General features: G+C 38.7%; 1 protein-coding gene across 1 annotated transcript in view; it reads right to left on the bottom strand.

The window, feature by feature from the left end:
• mus81 (mus81 structure-specific endonuclease subunit) overlaps positions 1–14,696 on the bottom strand; it is a 174,323-nt gene that overhangs the window by 147,346 nt on the left and 12,281 nt on the right. Inside the window, exons 2-3 of the mRNA XM_090376390.1 lie at positions 8,353–8,425; positions 1,174–1,230 (exon numbers count right to left, since the gene is read on the bottom strand). Of these exons, the coding sequence (XP_090232516.1) occupies positions 1,174–1,230; positions 8,353–8,425 (130 nt within the window). The remainder of the gene's footprint in view (positions 1–1,173; positions 1,231–8,352; positions 8,426–14,696) is intronic.

The following is a 14,696-nucleotide window of genomic DNA, read 5'->3' as shown; positions in this document are numbered from 1 at the left end:
TCCTATTGATGATTTATCGAACAATTGCTAGTAGAGATAAGGACATCATAATCTCATTTTATAAGGCTATTGTTAGACCACACTTGGAATATTGTGTTTAAGTATGGAGAATGCACCTAAAGAAAAAAGAAATACATTGTGCTCCTTGAAAGGGTCAAAAGATGGGCAACTTGCCTGGTGAGATTGGCAAAAGAACATCCATGTGTGGAAAGACTTCGAATATGTGGGTTGCAGAGCTTGGAAACTAGGCACCTTAGAGGAGACTTGATTGAGGTGTTTAACACCCTGAGAAGCAAAAGTAAAATTAATGAGGATGAAATTTTCACAGTTATAAATGATTCTAGAACTAGAGGTCATAATTTAAAATTACAAGGTGGGGGGGGGAGAAATGTTTGGACTGGATTGCAGGAAGTTTTATTTTAGCCAGCAAGACTCTAAAGTGTTTAGGGCATAAGCCTCAAGCTATGGAAGAGTCTAGACTATGTATAAATATAGCGCAAGCACATCAGAAATACATAGCTATATCTGAATAAATCAGAATATTATTAAAACAGCATCGTTATAAGCCTCAAGCTATGGGAGAGTCTCTCCCATAGCTTGAGGCTTATGCCCTAAACACTTTAGAGTCTAAATACATGATACACAATCAGGCATCTCTCATATTGTGGAGTTATACTTCATAACTGTTTTGCCATCATTGCATCACTCGGGTACCTACCCACCCACCAAAGAAGGGCCAAATAGCCCTGAAACAGTGCCGTCTGGGTGGTGGTATCCATCTGAGAATAAGTAACATTAGTCTTCTCCTTAGGTGAAGTGTTACTTAATTGAAGTAATGCAATATCATGGCAACTCGTGAAGGTATTCACAATATGAGATATAACTTAAAACGATGCCGTTTTACTAATATTCTGATTTATTCAGATATAGCTATGTATGATGCGCTTGCACTATATTTATACATAGTTTAGCCAGCAAGTTATAAATTACTGAAATAAGTTACCTACATGGGTGGTAGAGGCTGACAGTTTGGTCAATTCAACACACCTGAACTGCTATCTTTATTATACCATTGACTCTACATACTAAGACAGGTTGATTATCAATAATAGCTACAGTTTACTTAATTTTTTTAAATAAGCTCACTAAAACAAAATTTTAAATATATTCTACCTTTTAGCAAGTTATGCTCTTTTAATTTTTCATCCAGCATCATGCAGATCTTGTCTCCTAGTAATAAAAGTGGAAAAAAAAAAAAAAAGATCTACTACAAAATTTCTCACTTTTTTTTGTATAGTTATTAAAGAGTGTAATTTTAATAAAGATACAAAATACTTGAAAGGAGGATGCAGCACTGTATATCAGATTTAGTTTAATTCAGAAGAGCTATATTTAATAAGAAACCACAAGTTTCATGCTATACTTGAAACTCTTCTATTGAGGCAAATATATATTAATCTTATATGACACAGAGATGTTATACATTTGCACCTAAAATCCTATGTCATAATAAAACAAACTACTAAAGCAAATTTTAACCAGTCACCAACCCCCAAAGGGCACATAACGTTTTTAAACACCATCATGCACATAGGGATTGGGCCAATTTTAAACTTTCATATCACAGCCATTTTTAAATATTTGTTATTCATTTTTTTTTATTGATTTCCAAAACTATATAGGACTCTAAATACATCATTTTCATATTACTATCAGCCATTTTATTTATTATTTTTTAAAATACAGTTCCTAAGGAACATGGATTTTTTGGCCATTTTTACACCACAACTTTAAAAGCATATAGTGAGAAAATAAACAATTATTTCTCATTGAATATTTTCCTATTAGTAAAGAACAGTAAAATCTTCCAGACTATCTAATATCACATTCATATCTACAGTAACTATTTTTAACAAAATTTTTAAATATATAATTCTCAAAACAATTATGGAACAGCAGCATATAGATTCATTTTACAAAAAAACAAAAAGGATACATTCTCATTAAAAATCTATAACTTAAAAGTTCATAGATGCAACAATAATTTTCTAAAAATATTTTGTGAAATCATCCATATTTTATTTGGATGGTTTTACAAAAAAATCCAGATTAATTTTGACATAATAATAAATTTTTTTGCCAATTTAATTTTTAATAAAATTAATCTGGCACTCTTTCAATGGAATGTCTTATGCAGGATGAGTTGTTACATAAATGAATGAAAAAAACAATTTTCTATATTGTTTATATAAGCTCCTTCGCTCTCCACGAGACTGTAAAAAGAGATGTTTCAAACAGGGTAAACAAATGGTCAGATATATTCTTGTGAAGCAGTAAACCGTGTAGATGGCCACCTCCAAGAAAGGATACTGGGTAGAATAGCCAGTGTTCCATGCATGGTTCATCACAATTGTTGGAAGTTACAAAATAAAGGCTACTGAGGGAGTTTAATAGAGGTTTAACACAATAATACAATAAAGGCTTCTTTCAAATCTTCTAGGAATAACCAAAACAGTTATTTATTTCTGATTGTGTTTTGGCTTGGTTCAATCCCAATGGTGTATGGGGTAGGGGGTAAAGACTTTCAGAAATGCAATATTCTCCAAAAAGCAGAACAGAATTTCTGAAAGTTAAATGCAAAGCACATGAAAAAGATTGGATTTTTATATAAAAGGTGTGATAAAAAAGTTGAAGAAATGAAATAATACTTGGTTTATTTAATATTAGGGAAATAATAGTTTCCCTAATATTAGTTCTTACTGGTTCATCAAATACATCAGTAATGTTATTTTAAAGACGAAATGCACAAGGCATATATATATATATAATCACTGCCTTGCAGGTTTCATTTTGTTGCTTGTGCTTGTGATTTGGTTTTTAGGAGCATTAGCAACTAAGGCCATATTGCTCTGGGATATGCGGTTTTATTTTAGCCAGCAAGACTCTAAAGTGTTTAGGGCATAAGCCTCATTCCCAGACCTTTCCGCATCCTCCGTATTTGGTGGTGATGGGCTCGAACCCCGGTTTAATCAAGAAGCGTGTGCTACGCACTGCTGCTCCTTCCCACCTGGCTATGGAGGCGCAGGTTTCATTTTGTAAATATGAGCCCTAGTTAGAAGGAAGATCTCTCTCTCTCTCTCTCTCTCTCTCTCTCTACATTCTGGACTATCTAAAAGCTCCTTCATTGCCTCCCAGTGTTGAAGAAATCTTTCAATGTCAAAGTTGTTTTTTCTTCTTCAGGTAACTCTTGAATTCATTCAAATTAATTAGGTATTGAGCAGTGAGCTTTCCAGCATGCACGCACCACTAACAAATCTCAATGGTATTGTCAACGATCTATTGTTCTTGCTGAGGTCAAGTTTTGCTGCAGAGCAGAAACGATGGCAATATTTCTTGGAAAAAGGTCCTATAACTCAAGCTTTCTTTTGACTTCCTGCTCACTGGCCCCATATGCTGACCACAGCCAAATGAAAGAATTATAATGGGGGAAATCCACACAACTATATCCACTCTCTCCCACCCTCAAATGGTAACTGCTTCTCAAATTTTGGCACACTCTCAGCCTTGACAACTCACGGATTCACTTTAATCCAGTGTCTGACAACATGCTGACCAAAAGTAAATACAACCCAAATTTTTATGCTGGATCCCAAAATTTGAGGAAAAAAATCTGTGATGCAAATAAAGTAAATGAATTTTCAAAGACATTAGGCAGTCCATATCTTTTATAACAATTACACCAGAAATTCATAATACTAATAATCTTTTTTCCCTTCCTTCCACGAAATCCATGCACAATTGCTTTAAATGATTGCCAAGCTGTTAATTCAACATCCTATATCTTTGTTTCAAATACATCGTCTTTCAGAATCCACTTTCTTCTTTATCCAGAACCTTAACAAAATTCTTCATTAATCCAAGCTTTGTGGAGGAAGAATCTTTTCTGGTTCAACTATTGGAGCATATTTTATATTACTTCTTCCCACGAGCAGCTGTTTAGAAGAAAAGTAATGAAGAGAGAAAGCGAAAACTCAGTCATCAGATGCAGAGGAAGCAACATTTATGATATGCTTATGCCAAGAGAGAGAGAGATTAGAAGTCACAGTAATCCCCAATAGAGATATGTAATCCTGTCTAGAAATCTGTGTCACTGAAGATAAGCATACGAGCAGTATACTCCTTTTTGCAAGATATAAGACGGGACTGAGTTTCAGAAAGATTGCAGGATCATCTAGACAAGACTGCAGCAATAATTCAGACACAGCATGGGTTTGTTAAGGGAAAGTCTTGTCTGACAAATTTGATAGAATATTATGATGTGGTTACAAAGGAACTGGATGCAAAAAATAATTTTGATATCATACATTTGGATTTCAGGAAAGCTTTTGACAATGTTGTGCATGGAAGACTATTGTACAAATTGGAGCAGAATGGTATTAAGGGTAAATTGCTACAATGGATAAAAGGATGGTTGAGTGGGAGAAGACAGAGGGTGGTAATTAATGGGTGCTGCACTTTGTGGACTAATGTTATCAGTGGAGTCCCACAGGGTTCAGTGTTGGGTCCCCTGTTGTTTTGTATATTTATCAATGATATTGATGAAGGTATATCAGGCTTAGTGTCGAAGTTTGCAGATGATACAAAGGTTGGCATGGTTGTTAATGACAGTGTGCTACTGCAACAGGATCTAGAAAATTTGGGCAGATGGCCTAAGAAGTGGCCTCTAAAGTTTAACCTTGACAAATGCAAAATACTGCATATGGGTAGAAGTAACCCCAGAGAAACGTACCAACTGTGTGGTACTACACTTAAGGTGGCAGAAAATGAAAAAGACCTGGGAGTAATTGTGCAGTCAGATATGAAGTTTTCTGAGCAATGCAGACAGGCTGCCAGGGCAGGTCATGGGGTTTTATCAATGACATATAGGAATTTTGCTAGCAGGGAAAAGGAGGTGATTGTCCCTCTGTATAAGGCAATGATCAGGCCACGCCTTGAGTACTGCGTACAGGTCTGGAGGCCTCATTTTAGGAAGGATGTAGATTTGCTTGACCGTGTACAGAGAAGGGCAACAAGATTGGAGAGGGGAATGAAGGGATCCTCTTACGAAGAGAGGCTGAAGTTCTGCAAATTGCAGTAGCTGGAGAGCTACTGCAAGGGGGCATAAATTCAAATTAAGAAAAGACAGATGTAAAATAGATGTGCAGAAATTTGCCTTTAGCCAGTGGGTGGTTAATTGCTGGAACAAACTTCCATCTGTTGTTGTGGAAGTTGATAGTTTAAATAAATTTAAGGAGGAACTGAACAGGCATTTGGAGGGAATGATGTGATTTTTTTTTTTTTTGGCTGATGCTGCATAAGCTCATACGCTTGCTTTCTTGCATCACATGCTACTGCTGCTGCTACTATAATTGCTTTACAATTGCTGTGAGGTTTGGTTTTAGGCTGAAAATGAATCTGGAGGTTTGGATGCAAATTAATTGTGATATAAAACTTGCTTATCTTGAACAGCACATCTATTGGAAAACCAAGGTTTATATAAAGGATGAAGTTTTAAGGTGGAGTCTGGAATAAAGGATTTTATCCCTTCTGATTGACATCAGAAGACTAAAAACAGTAATCCAACCAAGGAAAAGAAGAATAGAAATCATAAAGATCTTTTTGATTCTTGTAATGCTATAGAATATGAGGTTGAGAATGGTCACTAGAGAAAGGCTCACTGGAGAAGAGATCATCACCGAGTTGCGATCTGAGGTGGCTACAGAACCATTCACCTCCACTGTGTAATTGGAAGGGCTGTTTGCAGAAAAAGATCAAGAGCATTGGCTGTATGGTTATGATCATCTCGTGTAACTAGTAATTGCAAAAACCTCAGCATCACGACCAGCTAGGCCAGGGCGACAAGAAAATGGAAGCCAGCTGGAATTGTGAACATTAAAATCGCCAAGGAAAAAATTACCTCATGGTTAAGAAAGTTGGAACGGAGAAAGTCAAGTTTTAAAGAGAGGAAGCCAGAGTTTCGAGTGATTAGCAGAGTTGGGCGATGATGATGATTTGGTTTTTAATGGCGCACTGGCAGCTGTGGCCATAATGCGCCGCAGAGTTGGGAGAATGATAGAGGTAACAAACAAATTTAACAGAATGGGTGTAGAGATTTTAAGCCAGAGAAGATTGAAAAGAGGAGATTCCAAATTACTAAGTTTCTGACAGGGAATATCAAAGTGGACATATGCACCACTTTGATATTCCCTGTACCTCAAGTACCACCTTTGAATCGAAAGGAATCATACAGCAAATAATTAGGACAACTGAAATGAGCAGTTGTTGAATAAACCGATAATTGGGATTCATGTCAGAAAAAGTATGTGCAGCTTGGCAGACTGTAAGAGGAAATGGATATCATTGAGACCATGCATATTTGTGAAATGAAAAAGGAAGTGTCTGGGAGGCTTAGATCTTTTCGCAGATGCGTTTTCTAATAATTTGACTATTCATGATGTATTTAACAGTAAGAAAAGGTGAGGAGAACAGTTGTATGAAGTAATGAAATTTTTGGACAGGGAATACACATAGCAAGAATATACTCAGCTCCTTGACGCAGCATGGTCTTGATAATGGCCCCCCACATACACACTACTCAGACTCCTTCTAGTCACCATCTGTCAGAGTAGAGGAAGCAAGATCATACACTAGCTGATCCAGAAGCTTCCTAGAGAGTTACCAATAGGTTCAGTCCAGTAGACCATGGAGTGGCCGGCCTGCAAACACCATTTTTATAGCTGTACTCTCGAAATGTAAGGAATATTTTGAACTTTGCCACAATGCCCATTATATCTTCAAACGACGATGGAAGAGATGGGGGGGGGGGAGAAATGGAGCATTGCTCTGAAGGCTAAACAGGGGCTCTACCACTGCAAGCCTCCAATCTATTGCACTGGTTGATGAGAATCATCTACCATCTAATACTGCCTGGTAACGCAGAGGGCAGCATTCCTCTATGTAGTGCGGATGCCACACCCCGCCCTAATTATGTTGGCTCACACCTGGATGGTCATCTCTAATATACTAATGCCCCCCCCCCCAAATAATGGTGCTGTATTTCAGGACTTTCACACGGGTTATTTTCAGGGTTACTAACAGTCCTACCATCATAAAGGTGCAAGCACAGGATTTGGTTGTTGCAGAACGACTGGACTTTGCTGAAATTCAGTCCACTTGATTCAAGTGTCATCTGAATATCAGTTCAATCAGCATTTTAGACTCCCAGATAACAAGCCCAGCTTGTCAATCTTGAGAGAAAATGTCTGTGGCAGCCTCAAGGACCAAAGTCTTCATTATGCAAAATACACCTTACTGCAGATGACATGTTAAATATTTGATGCTGTCCTTGCTTTTTCTAGACTTACCTGATATTTTTATCAGGCAGGAATAGCAATCGTCAACTGCTCAGTTCTCACCACATCACAGGAACGGTAAAGGCATACTTTTAATTTTCCCAATTAGCGCCACATCCAGATTTTTTGTGTGGATAAACAACACATGCAGACCCCAAGTTTCGTCCTGATTACAGATCTTGCAACCAAAGCACAAAGAATATGCATGTTTAGCAATATTCTAGATTTTCTTCCTCTGAATTTTTCTTTTGTGCCAAATGTCCACACACCTAGCAGAAATTGTCAGGGTGATTCAGACAGTTCCTTTGTTTCTGCTTAAACATTTTAAAAATATAATGCTAAGCAAAACACCTTAAACAATACGCAATACAGATGCAAATTGTAAGCAAATTCACATAACTTTCTTTCTATTAATGAGAGAGAGAGAGAGAGAGAGAGAGAGAGAGAAGCATACAGACAAGGTCGAACATGTTAACCTTCCCCAACATTACTGCCATCTATGAGCACCTGCAAATATTATTTCAAGTAATAGAACAGATCAGTGTCATATCTGCTTTGTTAAATTGTAATAAGACACATATCATGTGCCAACACAAAAACCTATATATATAGAAATTGTGATATGATGTGAAAATTTAAGAATTATTTTTGAAATATACATATAAAAATTGACCACAAATAGCTGATATATTAGTAGAGGTAACATCACGTTGGCTACTATTATTAGAGGGGACAGAGATATGACTTTTAGCTAATGCTGTATAAGCTTACTTTATATCATTTGTCACTACTAATACTTATATACACATATAAGCTCTCAAAAATAGACATAACTCTAAACAAAAAAATTGAACCAGAAATGTAATACCTATTAAAAATACCTTTTGTATATTTTGTCTATCATGTTTAGTTTATACTTAATTTTAGCATAAAAACAAAGAATTATTTTAGTAATTCTTACCAAAAAACTGTAACATCTTTGCTTCATACCCGCTCTTTAATGGTAATGGGTATTTCTTTAAGGACTTCAATGCCTATAAATGAAAACTTTCATTACCAAGCAAAATCTTTATATTTTAATGGAGCTATATGTATGAAGTATATGAAAAAGGATGGAGAGTATGTCCCAAAAATAAGGATTTTATGTTATCTACATTAGATTTGCTCATGAAAAAAATAAAATAAAAATAATTTCTTAAAATGAATACCCAGCTTTTGACAAACATTACATACATAAAGGAAGTAACCCAAAGTACAGTAGAACACCAAAAAGTCTAACACCCTTGGGGAATAGTACATGATGGATTTTTGAATTATGCATATATTCTACACTCAGCAAGCTCGGATGAGCTGACAGCATAATTTAATGTTGTCACATGATTAGAAACAAAATTTAAACTTTATCAATGGCAAATTTGGGAAGAGCCTTGTATTGTATAATAAAAAAGTATGCTTTTTCGTTAACTAAGTAATGTAAACATGTTCTGTGAAACAAAATCCACTGCTTGCACCTTCACGATGGTGGGACTTTCAGTAATTTTTCGGAAATCACATTTAAATATTTTTATTAACTAATACAGTAGTGCTGATCGAACAGAACCACATGTATTAAGACAAAATGTGAAACTATGCTGATGGATTGGTCAAGAGAGTAATGTGCTTGCTTAAGAAATAAAGGTTGTAGGTTCAAATCCTATTACAGTATGGGTGTTGCAATTTTCCAACATACTTTAATACATGGTATATATCCTGGTATTTAAAGGTGCATGACTTCTTGTGTGGGTGAATGTATAACACCCTTTTTGGAGGGAGATTGTAGGCAGATTGTTATTTGGTTTTTAGGAGCATTAGCAACTAAGGCCATATTGCTCCGGGGATATGTGGTGGTCACTCCCTGACCTTTCCACATCCTCCGTATTTGGTGGTGACGGGCTTGAACCCCAGTCTAATTAAGAAGCGTGTGCTACGCACTGCTGCTCCTTCCCACCTGGCTACGGAGGCACCATATTGTGGGCTGTTGTTGTTGTTGTTTTGGGGGCTTTACGGCGCAAGGACAGCAAAGGTCATAATGCGCCTAACTATGGTGATGTTAAATCTTGAATTGCATCTGTATAGATGCTATTCAAATTTATATTGTGTTGTATAGTTTTATATGTTTGAGGAAATCAAAAATTTTGGACACATGTGGTGTGTCTCCTAGTAGATCAGAAATGCTGAGAGAGGTGTTCGTCCTGGGAAATGAGATAAACATAGCTTGTCGCTGAATACTGTACTTGGGACAATCAATAAGTAGATGGTGGACAGTGAGCTGAGTGTTGCAGTTTGTACACAGTGGTGGGTCAGTGGCTGCCAGCAAATAAAGATGTGTCAGGTGTGTGTGGCCTATCCTTAATCGGGCTAATACAACTTCTTCATGACGGTTCTCACGGATACTAGATCTCCATGGTTTTAGATATTTTTTTACGCCAAGTAGCTTATTGTTGGCTTGATTCTGCCAGATATGTTGCCATAGTTCAAGGCATCGCTTATTTATAATGCACTTATAGTCAGATATAGGTGTAGTGAAGGTTTGGTCTATAGGATCGGTAGCAGTTTTGGCAGCTAGGTCGGCCTGTTCGTTTCTGGAAATGCCAGCGTGACCAGGGATCCAACATAACAGAACCTGTTGTTTCTTCTGGTTTAACTTGGTCAGACTATTCCAGATCTGTCTAAGTAAGGGGTTATCATTTTTTGTATTGTGTTGTATAGCTTGGATAGCACTAATGGAGTCGGTATAAATAACGCTGTGGAGTATAGTTCTTGAGAGTGTGTAGTTTAAGGCTATGTGGATAGCACAGAGTTCTGCAGTATAGCTGCTACATTCGGTGGGGAGTTTCTTGGACAAAGTGATGTTAGGAAATACTGCTGCTGCACCAACATGCTTTTCACTTTTAGATCCATCTGTGTAGATCGGTGTGTACTGGCCGTGCTGGGTTCTCAGTGTGGCATGTATTTGAAGCAAGTTCTGTTGGGACATGGTGTGTTTTCCCCAGGCTGTGAATGAAAAGTCACACGGCGGTATATGATACATCCATGGCGGGACTGCATGAGAGGCAGTAGGCTGTATCTTACTCAGGTCAATTTGCCAGTCAGCTTGTAGTGAGCGAAGACATATCCCAATTGGTGGGTTTATTGATGGGTAGGCTCTATAAAGGTTTTCCCATTTAGGATGGAAAACACCATTCCAAGTGGGGTGGTTTGGATGCCCTTTGAGTTTTGCAGCATAATTTAATAAAAGCATTTGTCTCCGTAGCTGTAAGGGTGTTTCATGCGCTTCGGTATATAGGCTCTGAACCGGTGATGTACGGTACGCCCCCAGTGCAAGACGAAGAGCGCTGTGGTGTACAGGATCAAGCCAACGTAGAGCGCTTGGTCTAGCAGAGCTATATACGACAGAACCATAATCCAGACGTGACCGTATTAGTGCACGGTAGAGATTTAGCAGCGTGTAACGGTCAGCTCCCCACGTTGTGCCCGATAGAACTCTTAGAATGTTAAGCTTTTTAAGACAGTTAGTCCGGAGCGTTTTTATATGATCAAGGAAAGTGAGTTTTTGGTCGAATATCACACCCAGAAAGCGAACACTAGGGACCACTGGTATGACCTGATTTTCTAGTCTAAGTTCCGGATGTTGGTGTAGATTACGCTTTCTACAGAAGTGTATCCCAACTGTTTTTTGGTGTGAGAGACGAAAACCATTGTTTTGGGACCATTTAGCTATTTTGTTGATAGCACATTGCAACTGCCTTTCTATCATTCGCATGTTAGGCGAATGGCAGGCGATACTGAAGTCATCAGCGTACAGGGTAGTGGATATCGTTTGTGGTAGGTCGTGTGTTATAGAATTCATTATTATATTAAAGAGAGTAGCACTTAGCACTGACCCTTGTGGTACTCCTTCTTCCTGGATGAATTTTGAAGATAAGTGGTTGTGAACTCTAACTTGAAATGAGCGGCAATGCAGGAAGTTTCTGATAAACTGTGGTAGGTGTCCGCGAAATCCCAGATCGTATAGGGTTCGCATAATACCATATCTCCAAGAAGTGTCAAAGGCTTTTTCGATGTCAAAGAAGACCATTGCAAGATGTTCTTTTCGGACGAAGGCATCCCGGATGTTTATTTCTGTCTTGATCAAAAGGTCAAGAGTGGATCTACCTTCCCGGAAACCACATTGCACAGGATTTAGGAGATCATTTTGAGCTAGAAACCAGGTTAGTCGGGCGTTAACCATTTTTTCCATGACCTTGCTCATACAGCTAGTGAGTGCAATAGGTCGATAATGTTGCGGATTTGTAGGGTCTTTGCCTGGTTTTGGAAAAGCCAGAATGTACGCATGGTGCCATTTGTCGGGGAACGTGTTTTCTTTGAATATTCTGTTATAGAGGAGTAACAGAGTCTTGAGAGCCGGTTCGCTGAGTTTTGCTATCATGATGTAGTGGATTCCATCAGGCCCTGCTGCACTGAGTTTAGTAGACGATAGAGCATGATGCAACTCTGACATTGTAAAGGGGAGATTGTACGCAGAAATTGATACTGATTCAAAATTGATACGTTTTTTTTCAGCTTGTGCTTTGTGTGCCTGAAAATATTGCGAGTATGATGTTGCGGCTGATATGTTCATGAAAGTTTTACCCAGCGTGTTTGCGATATCCTCAGGTTTTGTAATATCATGGCCATTGACAGTGAGCACGGGACAGTTGACACGTGGGTGTTTTGCGTACATCCGCTGTATTTTTGCCCATATTGTTTGAGTTTTTGTCGTGCTTGTAATTGTGGATGCGAAGCGTCTCCATGCTTCCCTTCTACTAGTCTGCCTGACTCGTTTTGCCTTTGCTCTTGCCTGTTTAAAGCGGATGAGGTTTTCTGTTGTTGGGAACTTCCTGAAGACGTTCCATGCTTTGTTCTTCTGTTTTTTAGCTGCATTACATTCATCATTCCACCACACTTTTGATTTGGCCGATATTTTTGTGGATTGTTTTGGAATTGCTTTGTCTGCTGCCTGCAGTATTTGATTAGATATGTATTCTACTGCCAGGTTTATGGATGTCTGTTGGATCTGGTTTTCTTCTAGTATTGCTAGCTGCTTGTACACATCCCATTCAGCTTTTGAAAAGTTCCATTTAGGGATCCGATAAGAAAGGTGGGGAATGCTTGTGTTAATGCGACATATCACAGGATAATGATCACTGCCCAGCGGATTGCTGTGAATGGTCCATCCAAATAGTGGATATATGGTTGCTGTGCACAGGGAGACATCAATAGCTGATGTAGATCCTGTCGGAAGATGTGTATAGGTGTGAGCCCCATTATTCAGAGTTATCAGATTCTGTTGATCGAGTAATTTTTCAATTATTTGTCCACGCTTGTCCAGATTGTGGTTTCCCCACAGCGGATGGTGACTGTTGAGGTCTCCTAAGATACAGTAGGGTTTGGGAAGTTGTATTACTAATTCTTCTAAATCGGCATAGCTTATATTTTGGTTAGGTGGCAAGTATAGTGAGACTATGGTTAAATCAAAGTTAATATTGACTCGTGCAGCAACTGCCTCAAGGTTTGTTTTTAGCGGGAGTGGCTTTGAGGGTATCTGGGCATTGATGATCAATGCTACTCCTCCATGGGCAGGATTGTTTGAATTTTGTGCAACACGATCTTGACGATGTATTATGTATTTCCGAAGGGAAACATTTATATTTGGTGTCAGATTGGTTTCCTATAAGCAAAAGGCAATAGGGTCATATTGTGAAAGAAGATCTTGGATGTCGGACAAGTTACTGCGATAGCCTCTGCAGTTCCACTGTAAGAAAGTAAGCATTATTTGGGTTTAGTGGAACCCTCGACTTCTTTTCGAGGGACAGAAGATTTGCCTCGGTCAAGTTTAACTTTCCCCTTCTTTGGGAAGTAAGGTTTCCCTGTATCCATGTCTTCATTGGAGAACAGTTCTAAAACCTGTTCGTCGTGATTCAAATTGTCTTCTGAGTCCATGTATTCTGTTTGATTTGAGTCAGGAGTAGTAGATACTGTGGTATTCTGTTGAATGGCATCAGGTTGTACTGAGATTGGCGTATTTATGGCTTTGGTATGTTTGTTTTTCGTATGGGGCGTTGGTACTGGGGACAGCAATGACCTTGCCCATTCAGCTAGTGATTTGCTTGGTGGTATAGTTACTTCCGTTTGGGTAGAAATTGATATGTGTTCTGTGGTTATTTGTGCATAAGTGGGCTTACTAGTATTTGGAACCGGTAGGGATTTTTTGGCCTCTTGGTAGGTTACGTTATGTTCAGTTTTGTACCGCTGTATCTTTTTTTCACGCTGCCAAAGGGAACACTCTTTGGAATATGCTGGGTGTGCCTCTTTACAGTTCAGACAGATTGGTCTTGTGGCTGTGCAGTCAGTACTTATGTGTTCAGTGGATCCACACGTGGCACAGGCAGCTACTCCTCTGCAGACTGTCTGTGAGTGCCCAAATTTTTGGCATTTATAGCAGCGTAATGGGTTCGGGATGTACGGTTTAACCCGGCAGTTAAGGTAGCCTGCTTTTATCACTGTTGGTGGCTTGGGATTGTCAAAAGTAAGTATTATGTTCCGTGTAGGAACTAGTATGCCATCTTTCTTTGTCATAATTCGTCTGACATTAATGATTCCTTGGTCGTGTAATTCTTGTTTTAGTTCTTCGTCTGACACGTTCATGAGGTCCCATTCGGTGATGACACCTCTTGACGTGTTCAGGGAAATGTGGGGTGAAACGGTGATAGAAGTTCCACCAAAAGTTTTCATTTTTTGTAGTTGCTCAGCCTGTCGAGCAGTGGCAACTTCAACTAGTAGGTCACCTGATCTTAGACGACGAACTGTCTTTGGAGTTCCTATTGTGCTTTCTAGGCATTTCTGCACTAGAAATGGAGAGAGCTTTCCAACTGGTTGTTCTTCAGTTGAATGAATAATCAAGAAGGTTGGAGTTCGGATTCTGCCTACGTCAGTCTTTTGACGTTTTGCTGCGACAGAACCAGACTCCTCTTGTTCTTGCCGTGTCAAGGTTTCTTCTATGCACCCAGTGTTTTTCTGGGTTTTACGGACTTCTTGCTCCATTTCGCCCTGGAAGGGAGACCTTTTCCCCTCCAGGTTACCAGCCCCGCCACGTGGAGGCAGGAGCAGTGCCACCTTTGTGACCAAGCGGTAGTGGGTTAGTAGTAATGCAAAATAAAAGAAAAAGAAGAAAGAAGGTTACTTTTCCTCCTGTTCAAGTAAAGTGATTTCTTTACTTAAGCTTAT

This window comes from Mastigoproctus giganteus, chromosome 6 (genome assembly GCF_048544385.1).
Source record: "Mastigoproctus giganteus isolate SK-2022 chromosome 6, ASM4854438v1, whole genome shotgun sequence".
Classification (NCBI taxonomy): Eukaryota; Metazoa; Arthropoda; class Arachnida; order Uropygi; family Thelyphonidae; genus Mastigoproctus; species Mastigoproctus giganteus.
This window is presented reverse-complemented; position numbering and strand designations above follow the sequence as displayed.